At 34.7% G+C, this 27,314-nt stretch overlaps 3 protein-coding genes across 16 annotated transcripts; all 3 read left to right on the top strand.

Moving 5' to 3' along the window:
- The first annotated feature begins 8,157 nt into the window (after positions 1-8,157).
- LOC105168222 (uncharacterized) lies at positions 8,158-15,005 on the top strand. 14 transcript variants are annotated; one of them, XM_020695912.2, is made up of 12 exons: positions 8,162-8,393; positions 9,727-9,779; positions 9,865-9,949; positions 10,048-10,218; positions 12,062-12,220; positions 12,805-12,885; positions 13,366-13,458; positions 13,657-13,749; positions 13,832-13,975; positions 14,201-14,308; positions 14,428-14,479; positions 14,572-15,005. In XM_020695912.2, exons 3-12 carry the CDS (start codon positions 9,899-9,901, stop codon positions 14,601-14,603), a joined length of 984 nt encoding a protein of 327 aa, XP_020551571.1. In that variant the 5' UTR covers positions 8,162-8,393; positions 9,727-9,779; positions 9,865-9,898; the 3' UTR covers positions 14,604-15,005. The 14 variants fall into 14 exon arrangements, with proteins under 14 accessions (XP_020551567.1, XP_088739435.1, XP_088739434.1 ...); XM_020695911.2 differs by having other exon boundaries at positions 9,848-9,949; XM_020695910.2 differs by having other exon boundaries at positions 8,162-9,615.
- Positions 15,006-16,808: 1,803 nt separating this feature from the next.
- LOC105168221 (RNA-processing, Lsm domain-containing protein) lies at positions 16,809-19,719 on the top strand. The gene is made up of 5 exons (XM_088883304.1): positions 16,809-17,017; positions 17,179-17,343; positions 17,502-17,582; positions 19,108-19,231; positions 19,334-19,719. Exons 1-5 carry the CDS (start codon positions 16,890-16,892, stop codon positions 19,379-19,381), a joined length of 546 nt encoding a protein of 181 aa, XP_088739430.1. The 5' UTR covers positions 16,809-16,889; the 3' UTR covers positions 19,382-19,719.
- A 3,356-nt stretch (positions 19,720-23,075) lies between these two features.
- On the top strand, positions 23,076-26,946 carry LOC105168220 (nucleobase-ascorbate transporter 7). The gene is made up of 15 exons (XM_011088203.3): positions 23,076-23,276; positions 23,549-23,722; positions 23,934-24,031; positions 24,124-24,300; positions 24,391-24,491; positions 24,616-24,691; positions 24,784-24,843; positions 24,972-25,156; positions 25,338-25,434; positions 25,552-25,638; positions 25,779-25,837; positions 25,934-26,025; positions 26,117-26,194; positions 26,311-26,471; positions 26,587-26,946. The coding sequence occupies exons 2-15, from the start codon at positions 23,608-23,610 to the stop codon at positions 26,803-26,805; spliced, it is 1,605 nt and encodes a 534-aa protein (XP_011086505.1). The 5' UTR covers positions 23,076-23,276; positions 23,549-23,607; the 3' UTR covers positions 26,806-26,946.
- The last annotated feature ends 368 nt before the right edge of the window (positions 26,947-27,314 follow it).

Genomic DNA, 27,314 nt, shown 5'->3' with positions numbered 1-27,314 from the left:
ACGAGTTAGGAGAAATTATCATTATGGATTTAATTCCTTATCTTTTTTGAGAGAGAAGAGAGAATAACTTCAACTCCATCGATCTAAATACAACATTAATAAATAGATTTAATATACTTTATATGGTAAAATATTAAGAAAAAGAAATAAAGATTAAATACAATTATCATTTCTAAAATATTCACCCCACATCAATTACCCCCTAAAATATTAAAATTTTAAAAAAAAATCATGACCTTTACTTTGTAAGTATAAAAAATCTATTTTATCCTTACAAAAATTGCTTTGTGAAAAAAAAAATAAAGAGATTTTTAACATACCAAAATCACTATTTGTTTAATTTTAGTTTCACTTGTTCATCGAGCTTTTTTTATTTTGTAATTCTAAAGTACTTATAGCTCATTATATTTTAGTTTTACTTATTTGTCAAACCAAGTATTTAGAATTATAAAAATAAAATAAGCTTCAAATACTTTAGAATTTACGAAAAAATATGTTTCATTTCTGTCAGCAGACAACAATATAAAAATATATATTCATTGCAAATGCATAATAATAACAAAACAACAATGCACCATTTCTAGTACAAACCATAATATTCAAAAAATAACACATTACTTTCCCAGAAAGTACATGTGCCCCCAAACTCGTTTAGATTGTAGAAACATGCTCAGAAAAGAACCCACATAAGCATGCTCAACAACATCAAGAAATAAGCATCAATGTACTAAGCATACTTTGTTCGGGTCGAAATAAACGTAACTTTTTTGATCGGATGAACTGATCCTCCAAGCGGTTCAAGATCGCTACCTCTCGCAAACTGATGTAAAGGTTCTGAAAAAAAAAGAATCAGATAGTTAAGCTTGCTGGGGTAGCCCCCAACTAAGACCCTCCAATGTTTAAGTCTGTGCTTGGTATCAAGGTCGCGAATAAGTAGGTCGTCGTTGAACTAGCGAGCCTAGACGATCTAAATAGAGGAGTAAAAACGGCGTACCATAAATGCACTGAGCATAGAGTATTTATAATGTATAAAGGGGAGTTTCGTTGCCCGATTGACGCCTGCCACGTGTCCTGAATTATTGGAGGTGGGGCGCTGAACCTTGAGGGATAAAATAGTCTTTTTCAGACAAAATTAGGGTTATACCAATCACTTTGTGATTGCAATTTTTTTTCATTTGCAATTCTAATATGATTGCAATATATGTCGAGATGATTATAATATTTTGTGATTGCAATTACGGCAACATGTATGTTTTATTGCAATTTATGAGCTCTCGTTATATTTATGCATGCCTTGAAAATTTCATAATAATATGTATTTATTATAATTTTTGTTGAATATGTGCAATATGATTTTGAGTTATGAATTTTTGGATATTTACATTTGGGTGCTCGTGTATTATGTGGGCATTATATTATTTTTGTGGAGATAATTTATGGCAATGGTGGTAATTAATGCACTATCCCAATTTTTTTTAGATCGATGTATTCTTAGGCCAATTTTTGGAAAAAAGATCATCTATTATTTTTATTGGGGATATGGTTCGTTATTTACCACCAAAGGATCAAATTATCTCAACATGATTCACCAAATATTAGTGTAGCACATGGGGGGTTGATTTTATTTTGTTTAATTCATATTGCATATCGCATGTATGCGGCATTTAAATAGACATGGCGCTTTTTTATTCTTGATCAGTAAAAAGTTTATTATGACTTTACCTAATGGAAGATGATTATTAGCCGAGTTACAAAATTTTCAATTCCGCAGGGTATAAAAAATAATAAGTAATTTACTTGGATTGAGAATAAAAATATAAAGATCAGTACCAATTTTTTTAGGCAAATCTAGAGATCTTAGATTTATTAACTATTTTATTTAAGTTAATTAATGGTGAGATGGATAATTGGCTAACATTGTCACAATGTCGCGCTAACAATTAATGATGGACCAAGTAAAATTTGCACTTTTATACTTAAGCTACAAACTAGAAAATATGACGGGGGAGTTGTTAAGCTCTACTCTAAAATATGAGCTCACTCATCCTTAAGTTGCTAATTGAGCTAACTTATGGATATCTATTTTGTCTTCAACTAAAGAAATCACCAAACTTGGAGTTGATTTTTTAGAATTGAAAATACAAAATTGATGCACTTGTTGCTCATGTCGAATCAACTAAAGTGTTGTTGGATTAAACAAAGACTAGCATGAGATGTGCAGACTTGGTCCACAAAGTAATAATCATGTCACTTTTGTATGGGCAAGTGACACTAACAAATGTCAAAGTGCTATGAGAAAAATTAGTCACTTGTATAATTAAACTGAGAGGAAGTTTGACTCAGTAAATGTTGTCTTATTTGTTTTGTTAAAATCTCCAATTTTATGTGGTAAGACCTTGCACAAAATTGGAGATTGAGCAAAATAACTATTGTCAGTGTTGTGCACTAATAAACAAAATTGTGGCATAGCGAACAAGATGAGGCATTGACTGCCAACCCATGCTCATTGATTGATACGAGCTCTAGTCTTTAAGAGTCATGCAAAAGTTAAAGGAGCTACTCTAAAGAGTTGTGCAAAATGCACTAGTAACCTGATATAGTCTAATTAAGTTGACAACACTTTTACGACATTTGTTGTATGCTTTGACTTATCCATCCTAAATGCACTTTTTGACTTATTTGCATATATATTTCTTCTTTCATTTCATATGTGATGGCAAATGAGGTTTTTTGAATGACAATTTTAGCTAGAATAAGTCACTTGGTTAACTCGTTTAAGTCAACCTCCATGACAAAGATTATGTTGGTCAGAGGATATCACTTGGTTCACTAGCTAAAAAATTATTCTTCCATGAGATTGACCATGTTAGCTGGGTTCACCCACTAAAATCATACCTAAGGAAGATTATGTTAGCTAAAAGAGGCCATTTGGTTAACTCGCTAAAGGTTACTATCATTGAAATTCTTTCTAGCGAAAAGAGCTCACTGAAAAATAAAGTGGGCTATTGAAAACTTCTAAACCTTATCGACTAAATATATGCGGACTATGAGTATGAAACATTGCTTGATGCAATAGTATTTCTCATGTTGTTGATCAGTGCAATCCCATCTCATCAGTTAAAAATCGCTAATGTTAGCAATTTTTTACAAGGATAGAGAATTATAGGATGTGAACATTATGGTTCCATATACTGATAGGAAGCGAGAGTATCATGTCTGATTGTAGTAGACAAATACTGAGGAATTTAACACTGCAAATTAATCATGATTCTAAATATTTAGCAGCTATATGAGTTTGCAAAAAGAGAAAAATCAAATATCACTAAAAATGTTTGGTGCAAGATCATTTAGATGGAAATTTTTTAATGTAGCCTACAATATGGAAAAGTATCTCTACGAAGTTCTCCGATTTTGTTGATATGGTAGCAAGCATCTGGCATGTTCCTAATGAATTGATAAGATATGAATAAAAGTTCATAAAGAAATTAGTTATGCAATATGAATTTCTTAATAGGAACCTTTTTGAAATATGTGGGGTCATTGGGAATCTTAACTATGAGAATGAAAATTTTTAAAGGAGGCACTCATTTCTTTGTAATGAAGATATTTTATTCATCTCTAATAGTAGGAGATAATTAGGGGTGGCAGACGAGTCGAGCAGGCTCGTGAGCTTGATTTCGAGGTCGAGCTCCTTTGTTCATCAGATTCGCGAGCTCTTTCTTTTATATATATTTTTATTCTTAAAATTTTTCTATATTTAATTTCGTATTCCATACTTTATGATTTTTTACTCAAAATTGATCATATATTATAATTATTAATCAATATCATACATTTTATTTTGGATAATAATAAATTATGTATTTTTATTTATACATTTAATCTTTATACAAAAATATATTTAATCAACAACTTAGTAAATTATAATTTTTTATAAAATAATTATTTAATATGACACATATAAACTTTATGTTATATTTTAATATATATTTATATTGTGTCATACTTTTTTTAAATTGACAAGTAATTCACTTATGATTTTTTTTTTTATCTATTTCTGAGTTTTGAATTTATATCAAGATACATGCTTTACATTATGCAATCTATTTTATTACTTATAAATTTATATCGAAATTTAGTGATTTCTATGAATTAATCTAAAAATAATGATAATAATAATGATGGTTGAATAATTTTAATTATTTTAATTATTAGTTTATAATATATATATATATATAATAAAATAAAAAAATTAATCAGCAATCACGATATCTTAAAATTTGGGCACCCGATTCATAACAAATTTAAATATATATAAGAATGTCCATTAAATAATTGGTAACTCCCCGATGAGCGGATGTCTTTCTCTTTGAGCGCTTCCTTTCGACCTCATTTCATCCGCCGTCTGAACGAATCTCAAGCCGTCATTTGCAATAAGGAAGGTGTCTGCTATGGTGCCGGTCAAGCATGAAGCGAACAGGTTTCCATTGCATCTCTTTAGATCACTTATTTGATTTTGTTGCTCTTCAATCTTTTTCTATTTCTGTTTTGAATGAAGTTGACTCGAGCTCGAGCTTGACCTCGATGGAAACTGAGCTGATGAGCTCGAGCTCATTATACATAATTGGAGTAGAGCTCGAACCGTAAGAGCTCGTCGAGCTCAAGCCCATAGGAAAGAAATTTGAGCTCGAGCTCGAGCTAATAAAAAATGGTCGAGCTCGACTCGTTTACAGTCCTAGAAATAATTGAAGCAACTCAAAAGTCAGTTGGAGTGTTTGACTAGAACAATGATTCTCAAATCAACAAATAATGAGAGAACATTAAAAATGTTCTCTAGCAGAAATGTGAGATAGAACGAGTATCCTCCATAATTATTATATGAATGCTGATAAGTCAAGTTTGAGAATTAACTCACTTAACACTTCAAATGGACAATTGCTTAAAGGGGATTGATAACTCTAACGACTAAAAACGAGCTAAGACAGTAAGTTGATCTTCTATTTACATGTTAGATCATTGAAAACATATGGTTTTAGATATCAAGTGCAAAGTAGACAGTTTATTATGAGTATAAAGGTCAACTGAGGGCGAACTATTCGCACCTAATTGAGGGGTGTAGTTTTGAGACAATCTTTATGATGGTGATAATTGTCTAAATTCGTCATAGTCACTATCACCATTTTCATCTAGGTTGATGACAAGAAGTGAACATGACGATCAATGTGAATCTTCTAGTTAATTCAAGTAGTGTGGCAAGCGTAAGACTGATGCTTGAAAGTTCCATTTATAACTTGAATAATTATCCAAGTAGTGATGATATCAATTCCATCGAGCTTTCTTTGATAGGCTTAATGATGATCTCGATGATTACCAAGTATGTCAAGATAGTGAGAGAATCCAGATCTCACTGCCATGTGGGAGAGTTTGGCGGTTAGAAGTTATATGGAGATATCGCTAAATAGAGTGTGTCTTTCACATAGAAATAGGAGAAAGTATGTACATACTTAGTGTTCAGATACTAAGATTATATTTGTGTCTTCCTATATCCTTATTGATACTCCATAATTACGACGTTCTTAGTCAAATAAGATGCCTTAAGATTGAAAGAAGAAAAGAAATGCTAATGAGTATTAATGAGTAAGCGCTATAAAATATTAGATGCACAATAAGTGTGCTCAACTAATCTTGTGAGTATTAGAATGGTGAGTAGATACCAAATTTATCCTTCATGCACACTGTATGATCTAACTAAGTGATCGATAGGACATCTATGAATGTAACCTAATATCAACTGAAGACTATTTGGTCGTAATGCATGTTGCACTGCACATATACAAGACTATGTATTCTTCAGGCGCCAAGTATTATTGGAGGACCTAGTATACAAATACCAGATATTATTAATGAGACGTGATCATAATCAAGTTGTTCTCCAATATGTTTTACGAGCGGTATGATAACATATTCGTTTTACCTAGTATTGGAATGTATGAAGGCATGTTAGCAATAAAAGATCATGTAGAACTTAATCCTTGTGGCTTGTGAGAACATGTGATTGGTACTAAATCATGAAATATCACTCGGCCTTGATTGGCCCTCTCACACGGGTAATTGCCTTGGTCTTGTGATAACGAGTTGGATAAGATTTGAAAGATCATTTCTCATTAATAAGTCAAGTGATTGATCTCCGTCGCACTTGAAAAGTACGGAATGATAATTTATAATGAATAGTTGCTTAACTAGAGGAGGTAAGATGAGATATATATTTGATCGATTATGAAGAGTAGCTATATTTCATAAAAGGCCTAATTTTTAGCTGAACGTGCGAACTAGTAGAAGGCATTAAATGAGTGACTGACTGGCAGTGCACAAGTTAGGCGCTCGGATTAAAAGTGATGACATGCCCAAATTGAGTGGGAGATCCATCACAACATGTATTCATACTATATGTGCTTTGAGACAGCCTCTTATGAGAAGTGACTAAATGGGTCCCTGCTTTGTCACCGTGTGAAATCATATTGTTTCTTGTACCTTTTTAGACTTTGTACCATGTCATGAGGTGCAAGCTTGATACTTTTTCATGATATCCAATGGCCAAGCTAGATTCGATTTGTCGAAACATGTCGAGAAAAGCTGTCAAGACCAAGTTGATTGGCATGAGAGTTCGAGGAAGAACCAAGTTGGTAATGCACTAGTGTTCTATCGTTCATAGCCTGGACCACTATGTTGGATACTGTCCAACCAGTCATGAACATAGATACATATTTGAGTGGATTAAGCATCCTCTATTTATGTATTTAGGAAACAAATATGCTTGATTAAGTGCATTTACATAGTTTAGGGTACACAACAAATTGTTGAGTTGTAGGGGTATGTTAGTTCGACGATGACTTAATATAACTCTTTTCATTATTCTTTTTCGGTTGGTCGCACACCTCATTTTCGATATGAATGGATGAATGTGAGATTGAAAAACTAAGATGATGGATATCAATGGAGATTGAGTCAAATATGTTTGGGCGGGAGATGTTGAATATTGAGTTGGATTTGTGGACCCGTGCCACAATATGCATTCATATTTATTATATGAAGTCTCTTAACTTAATTTTGGAATAAGGACTCTAAGATAAATACTATATGAGAGAGTTGGAGTCTCCCAAATATATATTTTGATAAGGACTAATTTGGATAAACCTTATTTGAGATAGAGTTTGTAATTTCCAAATATATGTTGGGATTTGAGGTGTGTAAACAAGTGAATTATCTAGTCAATTTACTAACATGAGTAAGACATGTTTGTGGTTTGTACAAGATTTAAAGCAAGATCCAATTGGGGGGAGGGGGGGCTTTGAAAATGTTCGTAGGATGCTCTTTAAGGCAACGGAAAAGTTGATGTATTCGTGATCCAATCAAGACATAAACTTGTAGACGAGCTAAATTTGGATACATGAATTGACATACTTGTGTTGCTACAGGTGTCATCTATTCATGATCATTTTGATGTGACTATATATTTAGTATGCACATAAATTATTATTCTTGCACGATTATATATGTTATGAATTATACATCGTCAAATCTAATTATTTAAATGCACTATAACGAACTGCTTAAACACATAAATCCCATCAATAAATTTCTCAATCACAAAAAAAAAAAAAATACTATAACCAATATTATTATTTTTAAATATAATAATTGTGGTTTTATCGTAATAATATTCTAAAAGAATATCACGATTTTCTAATCATAAGAATATATATATTAAAAAAAAAATTGTATTTTATAACTTTATACGTGCATGTTTACTTTAAAAATAAAAAATTAAATGATTAGTATACTTTTAATTTTTATATATCGAAAGAATATTATTTTATTACCACATTTTACATGTAAGTTAACATACAATATATATATATATATATATATTCGAAATTTAAATAGAATTACATAAATTTATACATAATTTAATATAAGTATAATTGTATTTTAGGTCCCAAAAGATTAGAGAATTTGTACTTTTAATCTTCTTTTATGAAATTAATATCTTTTAATTGTTAATCACAGCAAGTGTGATCGCATGTACTAATTCTCTAGGATCAAATATGTTCAATTTTGGGATCATATCTACAATTTTCTTTTGACAAATTATAATTTTGGTCCTACAGTTTATGGGGCGGATCCTCACTTGACCCGCAGGCCATTCCTAAACCCTAGTCGTCCATACCCATTCAAGCTGCTTGCTCAAGCCTCAAACTTTAAATCACCTCCATTCCTCTCCGCGACGTCCGTCGCCGGTACCGCTTATATACCGGCGATCCGCGGAACTGTAACCGCTACCGTCTTAAAGTGGACGGCCAAAAAGCTCAAGTTTTCTCCAGCTATTTCATTGGGTAAGGGCAGTTTCTTTCCGTTTATATTAGGTTTTTTCAATTTTATAGCTCCTTTCTGTCCTTGAGTTTTGAGTTTGTATGATTTGTTTACGGTATGGTTATTTTTTACAGAATGATTGCGTGTTATTTGGTGATTTATTATTGGCTTGCTACGTTAGCTTTTGTGCTTTGCTGTTGTTTAGGAGCCTTTCCTCTCATAATATTATTGTCAAAATTGCGCTTGTGCAGCAAGAACTGCAGACTTCTGTATAATTTGAGTTCGATTTCTAGTAATTGAGCTGAATATTTTATCCATTTGCTGTAATCGATCATTGCTTACTTTTTAATTTGACTTTTATCTGTTGTTTAAGGCTCTAGTAGTATGTCTTCAATTATGGATTTAGAGCGGAAACTAGAATCGGTCTGTTACACGTTGTACTTCTTTTCTTTAAGTTCCAGTTTTGAAGCTTGAATATAATGTCAATTTTCCCCAAGTTGATTATTCTGTCTTTCAATGATATGCAGAAAGTTTTCCTCTTTACAACGGCTCATGGCCTGTGTATGATTGTTTGTTCTACATGCATATATTGCATATTTATGTTTTCATGAGGGTAGGATAGTTATGCAAATTTTTGTTGCGGTAAACCTGGCAATTATGTGGTTAATATTTGATTGCTATTTTTTATTCTATTCTTTTTAATAATTCTAATATTAAAAATCATATATAATAACAAAAATAACCTGTTCAATAAAAAAATACAAAAAAATATATAGTTTCACTAACCTGTTGCAGCCAGAACTCTATTTGGGGGAAAAAGAAGTAAAAATGTTTCTTTTCGACAAAGGCTTATTTATATTGATATAGGAGGGCATAAATGACATTGCCCCAAGCCCGAATTGACCAAAAAGCAAAAAATATGATCAATGTTCGCACTTCAACACGTGCAACACAACCACCGTAAAAAATACACAAGTAGGATTGTTTGCTGAGTTTTATAAAATACAGGATTTTAGCTTTTTTGTTGAGATAAGGGTGCTTTTTTGCATTTTACCCAATAAAATATGAGAACACCCAACAAAGATTTATGTTAAAGAAAAATAAAAAGAAAAAGGAAAGAAAGAAAATCAATTGCAGAGAGGCAGAGCGGAGCTATGGCGATGGAAGCTCAGGCCAGGGTGAAGAATTTGCTGTGGGCTGTATACTATCAATCAAGACCACCCTCGGGAGGAGTTGCAAGGCCAAGTTATCACCTTTTACCACCCATCCAACCTCCTCGTCCTTCATATCCTTCCAAAATCCAAATTTTGTGTAAATTTTATGTACAATGCTAACTTTAAATGAATATGCATGCAGGAAGAGAAATTGACGAAATGGACGAATAGAGGCACAGCTTAATGCAGGACCATGTAGTTGTTGTTTTGTATTTTGGTTCATTTCATGGGTTTCTGGATGACAACAATACAATTTGTTTTAGGAAAATCTGGAGAACAGGCGGGATAAAGTCTTGGAATGATCAGTCTGTTCCATGCATGTCGATCAACTGTGTTATCAAGGACTAGCCTGTCTGTTACAAAGAGTACGACTCGTAAATATATTTTGCCTTCATGGAGAAAAAGCTTGCACCATTCAGGTTCTAGAACAGTAAATTTGGAATTGTTGTTTACAAGATTTCAGCTTCGGTGCTATTCATCAAAAAAGTCTAGTGGAGGTAGTTCCCGTAAGCGGAAACTTGACCCCAAACCAGTAATGAAGGACGACAAGGAAGCATTTTTTGTTGTCCGCAAGGGTGATCTTGTGGGAGTTTATAAAAGCTTAAGTGATTGTCAAGCTCAAGTTGGAACATCGGTAATTACTAGTTCTCCAAACTTTGATGTGGATTTACTATGAATTCCTTTTTGATTTTATGGGCATTCTTGTGGTGATTCATAAAATTTGTAAGCCCCTTAAATCTGATTGTGCATGTGATCGTTCTCCAAATTGTTAATCTTTCCATTTTGTCTTCCTGTCCTATTAAGGATGCTTCACATTAATGGCTGCTTGCTCATAATATATCCCCTTTTCCCAACTTACGTCCATCTAACACGTAAATAAATAGTGTAGTCGTAAAGACCTACCATGTCTGTGACTATGTCTTGCTTGGTAAACCATCTCAAGTGAATCAGATACTGGACATAATACCTGAAATACATAAACAAATGCCAAAACTTTGCATGATCAACTTTTGGTTCATTCTGGGGTGCTTTATAAACTTATCTTTTATTTGCTTCCATTTTGCGAAACCATTTCTGCCAACTTGTGGATGTTTTATGGTTTACTCATTTTCTGGAATTGTCTTATGGAGATACTTCCTGAAAGCAGTCCTATTTTCATAATTTTCACTCTATTGTTCAAAAGCTATACATCATTGTCAGAAGATAAGACTTCATTTCTGGAGAACTTATTTCATCAGAAACAATTAACACAGTCATGTTCTCTTAAAATGAAATACCAAGTCGCCTATCAGCTCAATTGCTAAAGTTATGCCTCACTAGTCCAATTTCTGGTTTTCTACACATTCCCTAGTGAACATTGTGAAAACATTTTTATGAAGTATTTTTCAAGTGAAGATGAAATGAACCCAGAGATAGCATTAGAATCTTTGTAGTGAACATCCATTGATGCTGGAAATTCAGGTAGTAAAGCTACCTACCTTTTCAGTGTGCTGTTGAAATCCATTAATATATAAAACATATACTTGAATAGCGTCATAGTGAACTAAATAAGGTAACAGGCGAATATATACCCTGTAGTTGCTCCCGCAGAGTCTGAGAAACACAAGATCAACATTTAATCCCCATCTGATTTTATCTTTTTTCCCCCTAATACCATCAATGGTTAAACTGGGAGATTTGGTGTGGAATTTCAGAGACATTGCCATGAACTCCTAATACAGGCAATCCTACACCTCCTGTGGTGAACCATGTTCTGCATAACATTTTCTAGTATGGATGTTATAGGAGCAAGTTTATAAAGTCCGTTTAACTTGTCATCTTTATTGAATTTACACCGCTTATTTTCCTCATTCCTACCTAATGAGAACACAGTCTGTCAGTGCATTAAGACATAATAGTTATAGGGAATGAATGCATATTATTACCAATTTGATTAAGGGCCAAGCACTTACCATGACTATTTAGAAATCTGATATTGTGGACACTTTCAGAAACATTTACTTTTGTTTTTTTTATTTTGTCGAATCCATGATTCTTCCTTTTAGATTGTGCTGGTTTTATCAGTTGCAGGAACTGCATGTACGGGTTTGCGGATCCTTAACCTGTAGAATGTACGTTAAAACTAATAAAGAATAAACCAAGTTGAGAATCGTGTTTAATAGAGAATCTTTTCACATGCTCAGCTTAGTTACCTGATTGGTTTTTTTCCTTAAATTCATCCGTAGAACGGTAGAAGTTTCAAATAATACTTTTTGTATGAGTTGGCATTAACTCTCTGTCTCTTTCTCTACTTATCTCGAACTATCCAGAGAGTAAAACCTGTTGCATTGTTATAATATGTTAGCTAATTTAGATATCAAATTGTGGTTTATCTGATGTCACTTTGACATACTTGTCTCCTTCAAGTCTCTTTGAAGTAGTGGGTAATTGCTGTGTATTAATCAAGTTACTTGACTCTTCTCTTTATTTCCTGGCAGATATGCGACCCTGCTGTCAGTGTGTACAAAGGTTACTCCATGCCCAAGGACACTGAGAAGTATCTTATATCTTGTGGGCTTAAAAATGCTCTTTACTCAATCAGAGCTTCTGATCTTACTGAAGAACTTTTTGGCACTCTTGTCTCATGCCCTTTCCAGGTCAAGTGATCCATAAATATTTCTGACTATTTTTGTTAATCCTCCTATTTGGTAAAGTTATACTTTCTCGATGATTAAAACTGTGTAAAATGGATTGAACATGCTGCGGTGTGATTTTGATGTTCTTAATCTTCTTGGAGATGTTTATGGTGCATATGGTGCTTTATTGTGTCCTTTTAACATAGTGTTGACATTGGGCCTTGGTCTATCTGGAGGTCTGTTGGTGAAAATTCGTCATATCCTGCACTGGAGAGAAAGAGATATTGCTTGTTAATCATGATTGATCCCCCCATATGAATCATGCTATTCATTTCATTCACTTATTTTATTGCTGGGTCTTTCTCTAATAGAATCAAATGCTTTTGCCTTTACCAATAGTAGAAATTAAGTCATAGATTGTATGTTCCGCAAACTCAATGCTAGTTACATTCTCTATTGTGGCGGAGTCAACAAAATTTATGGCATATGTTTAAGAATCCTGTGTGGCCTTGTAACGAGGAAAATCTGGGTATGAAAACATAATATTGTGAATACTACTGTTTTTCAGTTACTTACATAATATTTCATAATTTTGCATGTTGCAGCCTTCTTCTTCTAGAGGTGAAACATCTAGTGAGCCCGTGACAAAGAAGAGGTCACAGGAAGCTCTGTGGTCGGAATATGGGGTAAGAGAGATCATTATCCAATGTCTGGTTGATTCTCAGTCACTAGATTGCACAAGGTGCAGCAAAATTCAAGATATGGAGTTCTTCCTTAACATGTATAAGCAGAAAAAAAGAATATCTGCAATCTTTCTTTTCCAGATACCTGTCATCATGGAGTGTGTCAGGCTGAAGATTTTCTAGTATAAATACAATATAGTGAATTAGCACATCTCCCACTTCCCAACTTCCATAGAAGGAAAAAGAGAAAATGAGAAAAAGAAATATTTGCTTTTAACGGGAGAAAAGAAGTGTCTTGTAGAACATCTTTACATGTGTGAGAAGTTATGGTGCATTAGTTTGTGTTTTGTTACTAATTCAAGTGTTCCGTTGGCTATAAATAATCTCTGGAGTCATGCAACTCTACACAAACTTACTAGTCCCTCTGTTTTCAATCATTTAGCATGGAGGACATGTTTGGTTTATAAACTTTATACTTTGCAGGAGGCTGTTGGACCTATGTTGACTTCAAATGATGCCTTAACAAAGCATTTCAAGTTAGAGCCTCATAGAGTCGACCAGAATCAATCAGTTTGTGTGAGTGGTCCATGATTGGGCATTTCATAATAAACGACGCTTTCCTCTTGTATTAGTTAGCTAAGAGCCCCTCTAAATGTTGCTGAACTCATGGTTAAAAAGAATCTTAGAAACCTTGTACAATTCAGGTAATAAGTATCTGAAAGAAATGAATCATCTTTCTATATTCTAAAAGGTGATCCTTGTACTCCTTAACAGCGGTCTTGCACTCTTGAGTTTGACGGAGCTTCGAAAGGAAATCCTGGACAAGCTGGGGCTGGAGCTGTACTACGATCGGATGATGGAAATTTGGTAAGTAAATGCTTGTTTGAGAGGTTGTGTGTCTTTATTGCTCTGGTGATAACATATAAATCTAACATTTTTTTCATGTTAGATTTGTAGGTTGCGTGAAGGCTTAGGCATCGCCACCAATAATGTTGCTGAATATCGTGGCTTTATATTAGGGTTGAAATATGCACTTGGAAAAGGTTTTACAAGTGTTCGAGTTCGAGGTGACTCCAAACTTGTTTGCATGCAGGTATATGTCCCCTTTACCCCGTTCAAGTGTTACTGCACGCAAGCTGATGGGATGGGGAAATGGTCATCAAGTGCTATATGTTAAATATGTTATCAACTATTGGTCTACAGATACATATTCCAATTCTCTTGTTCAATGCACACAATTGCCACACGAATTTTCCATGCCTCCAGCCTTTTGCTTTTCTTAATAAATGTCGCATCTAAGCAATGATTTCATGTACAGATTCAGGGACTATGGAAGGTCAAAAACCAAAATATCTCCAGCTTGTATGAAGAGGCAAAAAAATTGAAGGATAGGTTTCTTTCTTTCCAAATTATTCACATTCTAAGGGTAAGATCAGAAGCAAGACATTCTCTCTGCTTAGTTTAACTCAGTTTGTCCCGATTAATCCACCTTGCATATATCAGTCCCGTTATTGAAACTAACGTGTTACTTTTATCCTCTTGAAGGACTTAAATTCTGAGGCCGATGCCCAGGCTAACTTGGCTGTCGATCTTGCTGGTAAGAGCTTCTTCCCCTACCTGGCCTACCATATTCTTATTCTGTTATCAAACTCTATCCATCAATTCATTTGGATCTCTACATGACTGCAGAGGGACAGGTTCAGGAAGAGATTGATAAATAGCTCTTCCAAGTCAAGATCAAGAACGCTGAACCCGCATGGCTCTTCCTCTCCGAGGTCTTTAATTTTAGGTGTTGATTAGACTCCTCGGATCGTAATCCAACAGCTGCTAACACCAGTGCATAAAAAAGGAATTCTTTGTGTGAAGTTTCTTGTTTTATCTCCATATTTATTCGCTGGTTGTAACCACTTAATCTGCAGGCATTATTGATATTACCGCAATTTTGAACAGTTTAATTGGGCTGTAAAGTAGTATTAGGCTTTTGGCTCTTAGTTCTCTCGCATGATCTCATTCTCATCGTACATAGCCAATACAAAGTAGTCGGAAAACAGTGGGAAGATGTAACTTTCTTGGGTTATGCAATGGAACAATTGTGGCTGCCTGCTGCCGCTGCATTTTATGCATATTGTGCTTAATCTCATTTTCTTCCCCCAATGATAAATGCTTTTTCATGTGTGGATATATTAGAAATATGTATGTATATATATGTTATTTGTATAAAAATTATGTCATTATTTTATTTGAAAAGAATATGTTATGTATGGATTTAATATTTTTTTCTGATCTTGTACCCAACCAAATATGGCCCTTTGTGGAAGCAACAGATTGCTAAGTTAGTAATAAGCCAATTTGGGATGTATATAGATTTTTTCAGTTTTTTTTGTTAATATTAACAATTTAGATGAATTTTGATTCACGAAGGATTTTTTTGTTAGATAGAAGCAAAGTTTAGTGGTGTTAAATATAATTTTTCAAACTATAGAAAATTTATGTATAAGTATACCAAATTTTAAGGGAGGGAAATGTAATTATCCCTAAAATAAATAGGGGAAGGGTTCCACTTTTTTTTGGTTTATAAGGACTTCTTGCCCTACCAAAGTAATTCTGTCGGTTCATACTTAATTTAATATAGGAAAAGTTGCATTTTAGATCTTATTGGACAAGAGAATTTGCACCTTTGATCTTGTATGTATGGATTTAATATTTTTTGTTTCATATGATTAAAAATCGTTACAAATATGGTTTTCTGCACTAATTTTATAGAACCAAATATGTTAAGTTTTGTGATCATATCTTCAACTTTCTTTTGGCAATTTGTACTTTTGGTTCTACACTTGATGGGATTAACATTTTTTGTCCTACATAATTAAAAAATATTGCATAATTTTTTAATTTTGTGCGACAAAAATATTAAACTCATAAAGTATGAGATCAAAAAGTGCAAACTATAGTGTTCTATAGGACCAAAAATGCAAATTTACCACTATTATTTTTATCTTGCAGGACCAAAAATATTAAAATTCATAAAATACGGGACCAAAATACAATTTTGCTTTCGATATATAAGTTACAACTTCATACATGTTAACGGGTTGATGTCGGGGTCAAGTTCGAATACAAGACCCGCCCTACTTCTGAAACACCATGGGTACTTGGCCTGCAGGCCGTTCCTAAGCTAGTAAGCCCTAGTCGTCCACGACTTGAGCCCTTCAAACTGCTTGCTCAAGCCTCAAACTTTAAATCACCTCCATTCCTCTGCGCGACGTCTGTCGCCGGTACCACTTATATAGCGGCGATTCGCGGAACTATAACCGCCACCGTCTTACAGTGGACGGTCAAAAAGCTCAAGTTTTCTCCAGCTATTTCATTGGGTAAGGGCCGTTTCTTTCCGTTTATATTAGATTTTTTTTTTCCCCAAATTTGTAGCTCTTTATATATCTTTGAGTTTTGAGTTTGTCTGATTTGTTTACGGTATAGTGATGTTTTACAGAATGATAATTGCGTGTTATTTGGTGATTCATTGGCTTGCTACGTTAGCTTTTGTGCTTTGCTGTCCTGTTGTTTAGGAGCCTTTCTCTAATTTAAAAAAGTCATAAATAAATAATGAAAATAACATGTTTAATAAATAATTGCAGCCCCAGCCAGAACTCAATGTGAGGGAAAAAGAAGTAAAAATGCGTATTTTCAAAAAATGCTTATTTATATTGATATAAGACACGTAAGAAGTGGCCAAAAAGCAAAAAATAATCTTCACACTCCACATAACCCCAGAAGAAATACACAAAAACAAAATAGGATTTTTTGCGGAGTTCTATAAAATACAGGGTACTAATTAGGCTATTTTCATATCACAGGGGATTTTAGCAATTTCGTTGAAATAAAGGGGCTTTTTTGCGTTTTACCCGACAAAATATTATACACCAACAAAGATTTATATTAAAGAGAAAACAAAAAGAAAAAGGAAAGAAAGAAAATCAATTGCAGAGAGGCAGAGCGGAGCAACGGCAATGGAAGCTCAGGCGCAGGGTGAAGAATTTGCTGTGGGCTGTATGCTATCAATCAAGACCACCCTCGGAGAGGAGTTCCAAGGCCAAGTTATCACCTTTGACCGCCCATCCAACCTCCTCGTCCTTCATATCCTTCCAAAATCCCATTTTTGTGTAAATTTTATGTACAATGCTAACTTTAAATGAATATGCATGCAGGAACATTCATTATTTTGTTGTAATTCTTTCTGGGTTTCTTGAATTTAGTCCTCTTTTGGGTAATTCTTTAACTTTAGTTTGGAAGATTACAAGAGGGAGTGAAATCTGGGGCAGGACCAAAGAGGAATATAAGGCTACTCAAGGCTAATTATATCAAAGAATTCAGCTTTTTAGGTCAAGGGGAAGACCCACTTGATGTTAATAAGTGTTTTCTTGATCTCAACACTCTTCAAGCTAGGGAGGAGTCTGCTATTAGGTAAAAGTCTCCAATTTAGCAGATGCCCACTTTCAATTTTTTGTTTTTATTTTAATTCTTGGATAATCTTTAGTATTTATTTGTAAGTTCTGGCACTGCTGATGGTGTGCTTTAGTGTTTGATTGTTTGGTTATGTTTTTGCTGATTTGGAATTTCAGACAAGCTGAGGCTGATGCTGAGAGGATTGGAGTGGGCGTTACTGCTGAGGCGCAGAGTCTTTTTGATGCTTTATCTAAAACGTAATGTGCCTTTTTTGCTTCTCTTTAATTGTTTTATTGTTTATTAATTCTTGAACTTAATTCTTTAGAACGATATTTCATTATGCCGAATGCTTCTACTTGGTCAAAGCTGAGTTCTTGCATTGGTTATGTACATCTCCTTTGTGTGGATTTGAGGTGGTACACTTATGATTGTCGTATTCGTTTATTCTGACACTGCTAATTGGAAGAGGTTGCTCTTGGAAAAAGAAATATGATAATCTTATTACAAGAGGAGGTCTCTCAGTTCATGTTGAATAAAAGAAAATGCGGCTGCTGTCTTGCCATTGTTAAACAAATCAAATATAAGTTTATTGATGGCTGAATGTTACTGCTCTACTTGATCTTTCTAATGATCAGAAGAAACATTAGTGGGCAAATGATTCAACTTTACCTAATATTATTTTTTGGCACTTCAAACATTCTTGTCTCTTAGTTTCTTGATCTAGGTATGTTTTGATCTTCATCTTCTATGTTTACTGTTGCACCTTACACTTTGTCAAGCAACTGTCATAAGGTTTACTTTGATGTGATTTACTCATATTCATCTTTATATGCTTTATTGTGAAGTTCAGACTCCATAACTCTTTTGCTGAAAGATTCATTTCCTATGAAAGTAGCTTTATATGATATATAGCTTTTACCATCATTTGCATTCTAAACATAGCAAATGGATATGCGATGCTTCTTCTTTCCAGCAGCTATACTTTATGCCATTGACTATGTTTTAGTACTCTGCTTTTCTCCATGTGTTTTTATGCAGGCATATAATTGGAGATATTATCCAATGTGAACATGTAGGAAAATGTTTTGATATTTGAGGAACTATATGGAATGATGAATGTTTATGGCTGATTTCCCCAGATTGTTTAGTCAATAATATAAATAGTAACTCCTTAATATTCAAACCTCTTTGCTTGTAACAATCTGATAACTCCAATTTGATACTTTGTGAGACGCAGCAGTGATATAAAAACTTGTTAATGTTGTACCGCAAATGATTAGATTATATTCTCGACTGAAGTACGTTCATCTTGCAGATACCCTCTGCTTGATAGATGACCCTCCATGTCTGTTAACCATTAACTAGCATATCCCTGGCCTATCAGATGAATGTGATTTGGAAAAATGACTTCATCGCCTTGCTTGTATAGACAATATCCCTTTTAATGTATGAGGAAGAGCTTAATATGTGTCAGGATGATGAAAAAGTAGGAGAATTGGTTGAAATGAGCTTCTATAATTCATTAGCTTACAGGATGCTGGATTTTGTACCTAAGATAACTGGGAAATTGGTTACAGTAGTTGATAATTGCTTTAGTTTTGTATAATTCTGATTCTTGGAAGCCTAAAAAGTGAAGGGTTTCCTGACTTATTTTTAATATTTATTTCCATAAATTGAACGGATTGATTGTTGACGATCTATGACTCTGTCTCCTCATTAGTCCTTTCCTTATATATTGTTGATGAACTGTCTCCAATATTAACGCCAAGGTAATTTGACCAGGCTTCCTGTTCGCTGGGATAAGACCACCATAGTTGTGATGAATGAAGTGCGTGTTAGCAGCCCCTATCTCCCTGAGTCAGTTACTGGAGGAACTCCTGCTGCCAATGAACGAGTACGGAAAGTGGTATGATACCTGGGAACCTAAAAAATTCGAGTCTTCTTAGAAGCATTTTGTGTTTGCTTATTTCTTCCATTGATCTGATTTATTCCGTTTTATTTTATTCAGCTTGAATTTGAGAAAAAGAGGTTGCAATCTCGGAATCTTGGTCAATGATGGATTGAGCTTCACCACATTCAAGCCAAAGATTTCGCTTTCGAACCCTGAGACTGCTAAGGCAAAGAGTTTCAGATATTGGGCAATGGTGGCGTTTATTTTGGCAAACCTCACTCGACGAGTGGATCCGAGGGATGTTGAGTTTCATAAACTTGTGGAGATTTATTGCTAAATTAGTTTTCCATCAAATAAGCAAAACTAATTTTAGAATTAGACCAAGGTAAACATGAACACCGAGAAACTTTCAGCAACAGCTGATATCGTTCTTTACAGTATGCGAACCAAGTAAACTGCTTCCTTGCTTAATTTATCGGTGGCGGGGCAGGTGTTCTTCCCAAGTTTATTTCCTTGATTCTCGAACTCTTGGATGGATCTAGTGTATAATGCTTTGTTCATCCAACACCATTGGATTTGAGACGAGCCGGAGATGAAAGCCACCGGCCACCCTTAATTTTGCCCATCAAAGTGCCACTGCAGTTCATGGCCATATTTGGTGCACTCGTTTTGGCAAACTGGATATCCAAAAAAATGAGACAATTTCTTGGCCACGGCTATGACAATACGCTACACAAAATAGGTAGCATTCATCATCAAACATCCATTTGCAAATTGCTTCTTTCTAAAGAAATGATTAACTGATTAGACGGTGATACTTTGTTCCTGTGAAAGATATGCTACGTACGGTTTTGACTCCCAATACTGTGATTAGGAGTTGGAAATCAGTTGATCCTTGAGACGGAAAAAAAGAAAAGATTGCTTCTTTATGAACTGTGTTGACAGTGTGAAGTAAGTTTTCAAACTGCCAACCGAAAAGAGGATGCTGCATATATGTACCATTGGCAAAAGCTTTAAATGTCAGCTGTCTTTACAGCCAGTAATGTTTCTGAAATATTCTTCATACTTGGATTTCTTTCTTTATTTATTTTTTTTTGCGATTTTGTTCAAATTTTGCCTTTTCATGTAATTTAATTTATTTTCATCTAATTTAATTTATCCTGAACCTTAAATCATATTATTTTCAGAATTTTGAAAAGTCATTTCTCTGTTATCTGCTTTAAAACATGTCATCAATATTCCAAACAATAATCAAATTCGAACACATATCTCAAATTAGCACTTCTTTTTCAAGAAAATTAAGTCTTCTTAATCTCCTAGTGACAATTTTTATTTTTAATTAAACATTGATGCTGCAAAAACCAGTGTAAAGTGGATTTGCGTATAACTTTTCTGATAAGAATTTTTTGTCAGCCAACCCTTGTCTAGCTCTAGCGGCTGACATGGCTTGCCCCCCCCTTCCCCTCCCCCCCCCCCCCCCCAAAAAAAAAAATTGTAGTTTTTATAAATTTTTACTAATCATATTCATCATTATATATTACATTTCTGCATTTATTATTGTGCAAATTTAAAACTTACGATAAAAAATAAATATTAATAATAAAATATAAGTGATAATTTTAAAGTAGTCTATTAGTGTGAATAATTGTGCATGAAGTTATCACAACAGATAATTACTGATACTTCTATATTGACAACTAAATAAAAGTAAAATGCAATGACAAATTATTTATTGTCACAAGGTTCTCATTATATATGTGTCTAATTTCTTGTAGTGACAACTTTATACACCATTTTTTGTTATTAATTTCTACTAACAACAAACTAATTCTGAAAAATAATAATCATTGTTGAAATTATAAAATTAATTACTGATATAAAACAAAATTATTGTCACTAAATATACATAATTAGTAATATTACGATATCACTAACTTTTTCATGTCATCAAACTTCTCTTTTTTCTTTTTTTTTTATGATGACTTTTGAAGAATTTAATATTTTATTCAATAAATTAACTAATTAAATTATGATAGGACAAAACTGGTTTTTCTGACTTTCACGTGCGCCTCACTTTTAAATTATAATCTAATTTAAATATATTTTTTAATTTTAAAAAATACGTGTGAATCATTTATTTATGTGATATTAATATACGACATAAAAAATATAGTAAAAGATCCCGAAAAATGTTTATTCATGGATTCTATAATACAAGACTGAGGGCCAACTATACTTAGCCACGTGTCCATCTATGGTTGTAGGTTTTTTTTTTTTTCTTTTCTGAAGGCATCTGGTTGTACTTCATCACCAAGTTATTAAGTGGGCTGCGAACCTAATTCCTGGTCTAGGAAATGGAATTTGATTTTTTAGGGTTCTTCTAGTTCTTGATTTGCTCTGACTTTTATTATTCTAAGTTGAGTATTTCCACTGAAGCTACCACTTTTCAAAAGGGTTGTAGAAGTTGCCAGCCAACCTTGTACATCAAGTTTTTAACAAATTATAAGTTTGAATTTTTCCCTTTCTACTCATAGCTATATATATAGGTCCCTCATTATATGAATATATTATCCAATGATTATTTCTATTGATCCAAGTTGGGGTCGAAGGTGATCCGATGATTTGAGTCAGATGGGGTGCAATGTCCGATGCATCGGAGGACCTATGGAGGTGGGGTTTGACTCTTGGTTCTTTGAATTGGATGTTGGATTTGACTTGCAACACAAGTCGTAGGCCACTTAGCCTCCGGCTAAAATCTTCCAATACTTAAATTAGAGATTCGCTTAGGATTATTACGGGATTGGGGAGCTAACACTTAAAGTAATTAATGCATTTATTACTAAATAAAATTGACTGGTATTTATAAAAAGCCAGGAATTGTATGAAGCTACATATCCTCTTACGAGCCCTTAGATGATAAAAACATGAAAGGTCATTATTCTCGATATTCAAGTTCATCTCAGCTAAGTAGAACCCCATCCAATTTAAAAAGGAAAAAATACAATTTAACCCCTTGTGATATTGCAAATATATAAATTATTCCTCTATGAATTTAAAATTAAGCAAATTTACCTGCCTAGACGGGAGGGTAAAATATTTTATTTTAAAAAATACAAAAGGGTAAATTACAATTGTTTTTCTACAAGGGTAATTTGCTCATTTACAATATCACATGGGTAAATTGCATTAAACCCAATTTAAAAACATGCGAATCCTTATTGTGTTTTGTTATTCTTTGGTCTTTCACGACCAAAATCGTCAAGTGCAGATTTCATAGTATTTAACCCCCATCACCTGTGTTAGACACGAAAAATGTACATACTACTTATGGATTTTATGTTAGAAACAGCCGAGAAATGTTAGGATTCATAAGTCTTGGAACATCATCGTCGCACATCATGTGAGGATTTCATAGTTTCATCTTGGTCGGTTTTGGCATGTTACTCGCATGCATGCATGTTGCTTCTACGTATTCATCGATCAACAGCATATCTACATAAGTGATTGCATATACAATGAGTGCAATCACGCATACATGTTCATATACTTGCTAGAAAGAATATATGTAATGAACAATTGCATGCCCTTTTGTAGTAAAATGGAATATATAATGTATAAGTGATATGATTAAGAAAGTTGGCAGATGCTCATCAACTTTATCTTTTACGTGAGAGAAGAACAAAGTGCTTATGACTGAAAATGCAAAGTTGATAAAGCCCACAAATTCAAATTAATTCTTTCTTTTTTCTTTAAATTTTTTTTTTGCCATTTCAAATGCATGTAGGTGATGTGAGAGAGAGAGAGAGAGAGAGAGAGAGAGAGAGAGAGAGAGAGAGAGAGAGAGAGAGAGAGAGATTCTCTTGGAAGGTGTTGCAGAGAGGCAGAGAGGGGCATTTTGGTTTCTTTTGTTTGCTTTTTTGCTCTTTACTCCCTCTTTCCTTTTCCCTCTCTCTTCTCATCTCAGCTTGCCCTCATCAGGCCCATATTCACATTTGCTTTATGATTTTCTTGAAGAAGGGTTTTGGCCCTTTTTGGCTGTAACACACTACCTACTTGTCAAGTACTCTTCACTTTGTTTTCATTCATTCGTAGTAGAAATTAGTACACTACTACACTAGTAGCTTCTGTTTGCATGGTTTCTTTTATTTGATCATTCATAGTGTCAAAAGGGGATTGCTTGATTAGTTCTTGAGTAATTAAGTTGTGGTAAAGGTTAATTGTGGGTGGGTTCATAATTAATGTTTTCTGGATTGAGAATTCTAAACCTTAGTGATTCTTGGAAACCATTGTTGTTTGAGGTGTTGTAATAATTGGGATTTGGGTAAATAATAGGTCTGGGAGTGCTTTAGTTTTACAGTCTGTGAAAAAGAGCATTAGAGGAAGGAGAAATCATGGCCGGAGGTGGAGCGGCTGCGCCACCACCAAAACAAGAGGAATTAGTACCACACCCGGTCAAAGATCAGCTCCCCGGAGTTTCTTACTGCATTGCCAGCCCACCTCCCTGGCGTTAGTTCTCTTCTTATTCTTGCATGTTTTTTTCTAATTTATGTTGGTTTCTTGGTACTTGAGTTCTTGCATGGTTGTCTTTTTTTCAATAATTTTGTACCTAATGTTCGCAGTTCTATGTCTTCTCTTGAGTCTTGCTGAATGAAAAGTGAACCAAAAAATAGAAATGATTTAGACTCCAATTCTGATTTATTAATGTTTGGAAATGAAGCTGAGGCCATACTGCTTGGGTTCCAGCACTTTCTTGTGATGCTTGGGACAACTGTTCTCATACCCTCCTATCTGGTTCCCCAAATGGGAGGAGGAAAAGTAAGGCTCTTACCGAAACCACTGAAGTATTTTGTCGAATTATACTAGTGTTTCATTATTTTAATCAAACAAATGATTGGTTACCCCTGTAGGAAGAGAAAGCTCTAATGATTCAGACCCTACAGTTTGTAGCTGGTCTGAATACATTAACTCAGACATTGTTCGGGACTCGACTACCTGCTGTTATTGGAGGTTCCTACACCTTTGTCCCCACGACTTTGTCAATCGTCTTGGCTGGTCGATATAGTGGCATTTTGGATCCTGAGGAGGTGATTAATTGATGAGTCGTTATGTAGTTTCTTTCACCCCTCTGGAAAGGCTATTTGTTAACTTGATGCCTGAATTTTTCTCTGTTACAGAAGTTCAGGAGGACCATGAGAGGAATTCAGGGGGCTATGATTGTTGCCTCGACTCTTCAGATTATCATCGGCTTTAGTGGCCTGTGGAGGAACGTAACCAGGTGAAGTATGGAAGCAAGACATTATAGCGGGAAAGCAAAAAAGAATTTGGGTTAGAGTGTATGATATTAATGGTCAGCTACTTAAAATTTGCTAATATAGTTCTATGTTCGTTCTGAATTTCAGGTTCTTGAGCCCCCTTTCTACGGTTCCATTGGTAGCTCTCACAGGATTTGGACTGTATGAGTTAGGCTTTCCTCTGGTAACATTATATATGTGGATCTTTGGATAATTAAGAGGAAATGTGCGTGTTCTTTTTTAACATGAAGTGCTCACAGATGTTTGTCTTTCCAGCTCACAAAATGCGTGGAGATTGGACTGCCTCAGCTTATCATACTTGTGATCTTCTCACAGGTGAGATTCAATCACATATTTTTACTACAAGGCTATCCTTTAGAATGCTTCTTTCACAAAAACTTTTTCTTTATATGATAACTTAAATACTATATATCCTAACATTACTTTATGAACTCATTTTGCAGTACTTACCACATGTGATGAAAGGCGGGAGAAATGTCTTTGATCGCTTTGCTGTGTTATTCTCAGTGGTCATTGTCTGGATATACGCCCACTTACTGACCGTTGGGGGAGCGTATAGGAATGTTGCCCAAGCAACTCAAGTTAGCTGCAGAACTGACCGTGCTGGGATTATAAGTGCTGCTCCTTGGTATGTGTAACCATAAAATCAAGATCAGTTGCAACTGTGTGTTATTTAAGTCTGCACATTACCGCTAGCACATAACGTTGTGTGTGAAAGAGTGACTGATTCCTGATGTTTCTAAGCTGGATGGGAAAATGTTGGCTGCCTTTAGCTGGAAACTGATAATTCTAAATCGATCCTGTTGCAGGATCAGAGTCCCTTACCCGTTCCAATGGGGAGCTCCTACTTTCAATGCTGGAGAATCGTTTGCCATGATGGCTACTTCCTTCGTAGCTCTTGTTGAGGTACATTGTTTTCTTTTTTTCCCTCTCAAAATAGTGAAATGCACTTCTGAAAGTTCTTGCTGGTCTTCGTATTAATTACCAGTTCGTGACGGTTCTTTCTCTGAATTCTGTTGATAGTCAACTGGTGCTTTCATTGCTGTGTCAAGGTATGCCAGTGCAACTCCATTACCACATTCAGTTCTTAGCCGTGGTGTCGGTTGGCAGGTAAACAGACTTAGTCGTTTTTCATTCATTACTTCATTATCCATTTACACCTTTGAAAGAAACTAAAAATCTTGGAGAAGTTCTTGAATTCTTTAGCTCTAACATGATGAATTAACTCTGAGTACTGCTGTTTATTCAAGGGTGTTGGCATACTGTTCTCTGGAATTTTTGGAACAGGAAACGGATCATCAGTGTCTGTGTAAGATTCTTCTCTATGCTCTCCTCCTAACAGAAACTTCACCTCACTCAATAACATCTATTACTGTCTGAAACTATAAAATCTCTCTTTGAACAGTGAAAATGCTGGTTTGCTTGGGTTGACACGAGTTGGAAGCCGAAGAGTGATACAAATATCTGCTGGTTTTATGATATTCTTCTCAATACTTGGCAAGTAGTCCGTCTAATCTCCGTTTTCCAGCTAACTAACCAGAAGGATTTCTTTCTATCGTTTGAATGCTTACCAGTTATTGCACATCAGGAAAATTTGGAGCTGTCTTTGCCTCAATCCCCGCACCGATCATTGCTGCTCTCTACTGCCTTCTCTTTGCCTATGTTGGTATGTAGTGGCATTACATATAATTATATCAACACCCTCTAAACTATGTAGATTCAAAATGAGTCTTTCCTGATTATATTATCCCATTGATATTCAATTTATATATGAATGAGCAGGAGCGGGTGGCCTTGGTTTCCTCCAGTTCTGCAACCTGAATAGCTTCAGAACAAAGTTCATTCTTGCATTCTCCATCTTCATGGGCTTATCCATACCGCAGTACTTCAACGAGTACCTATCTGTGAAGGGCTACGGCCCCGTTCACACGAATGCAAGATGGGTAAGCAGCCATATCACATGAACTGCAATCTCAACTCTAATAACCATCCCTTCACTGTTTTTGTGTTTAACCACTCTTATGTCTGAATTTGTAACGTTTTCATGGCTCTTGCCAGTTCAATGACATGATCAACGTTCCTTTCTCGTCTGAGCCATTCGTTGCGGGAGTGTTGGCGCTGGTTCTGGATGTAACGCTGCCCCCCAAGGACAACACAACGAGGAAGGACAGAGGCATGCATTGGTGGGACAAGTTCCGGTCTTACAAGACCGATACGAGGAGTGAGGAGTTCTATTCTCTCCCTCTCAATCTCAACAAGTTCTTCCCATCTGTGTAGTTCAAAGTGATAGAATGCACATCTGAGTGTGTGTGTTTTTTGATGAATGGCTCATTTTGGCTTCTATGACAACTTTTTCCTCTTCATATCAACTTGTACTTTCTCTAATGCCTTCTAATCCTAGTATCAAATGTTTGACAAGTTCAACTTTTACTTATGTTTTTAACTCAAAATTCACAAGAGTTTGATCTTAAAAGATGCTGTCAGACCCGTCTCGTTGTTATCTCTAATTATGCTTAATCTGGCCCAGTTAGGAATCCATCAGCCCAATAATGGTCCAATTTCGGCTCTAGTGCCAAAAGTGAGCAATGTCTCTGAAATTGAGATAACCGGCCCACTAACAACTATGGCCCAATTGTGCAGCTTGTTGGGTGCTCAATTATCTATACTATTATATATAAAAAAAAATTTGTCCTACAAAATTTTCAATACCAAATTTACCCTTTATTTTAATTTTTTTCTTTAAATTTTTTTGATCAAATTAGTAATATCAATATTTTTTAAATAAT

Source organism: Sesamum indicum, linkage group LG8 (assembly GCF_026168435.1).
Source record: "Sesamum indicum cultivar Baizhima isolate 11 linkage group LG8, ASM2616843v1, whole genome shotgun sequence".
In the NCBI taxonomy this organism is placed as follows: domain Eukaryota; kingdom Viridiplantae; phylum Streptophyta; class Magnoliopsida; order Lamiales; family Pedaliaceae; genus Sesamum; species Sesamum indicum.
This window is presented reverse-complemented; position numbering and strand designations above follow the sequence as displayed.

Excerpts from the sequence above, each read along its gene's own strand:
- LOC105168222 (XM_020695907.2), top strand. The coding sequence starts at position 9,883 with ATGATCAGTCTGTTCCATGCATGTCGATCAACTGTGTTATCAAGGACT. Across the intron at positions 13,459-13,656 it reads ACCAGAATCAATCAGTTTGT|CGGTCTTGCACTCTTGAGTT; the intron begins GTGAGTGGTCCA and ends ACTCCTTAACAG. Across the intron at positions 13,750-13,831 it reads GATCGGATGATGGAAATTTG|ATTTGTAGGTTGCGTGAAGG; the intron begins GTAAGTAAATGC and ends TTTTCATGTTAG.
- LOC105168221 (XM_088883304.1), top strand. The coding sequence starts at position 16,890 with ATGGAAGCTCAGGCGCAGGGTGAAGAATTTGCTGTGGGCTGTATGCTA. Across the intron at positions 17,583-19,107 it reads TTTGATGCTTTATCTAAAAC|GCTTCCTGTTCGCTGGGATA; the intron begins GTAATGTGCCTT and ends TAATTTGACCAG. Across the intron at positions 19,232-19,333 it reads ATGAACGAGTACGGAAAGTG|CTTGAATTTGAGAAAAAGAG; the intron begins GTATGATACCTG and ends TATTTTATTCAG.
- LOC105168220 (XM_011088203.3), top strand. The coding sequence starts at position 23,608 with ATGGCCGGAGGTGGAGCGGCTGCGCCACCACCAAAACAAGAGGAATTA. Across the intron at positions 25,435-25,551 it reads CCTTCGTAGCTCTTGTTGAG|TCAACTGGTGCTTTCATTGC; the intron begins GTACATTGTTTT and ends TTCTGTTGATAG. Across the intron at positions 26,195-26,310 it reads CCTTCTCTTTGCCTATGTTG|GAGCGGGTGGCCTTGGTTTC; the intron begins GTATGTAGTGGC and ends ATGAATGAGCAG.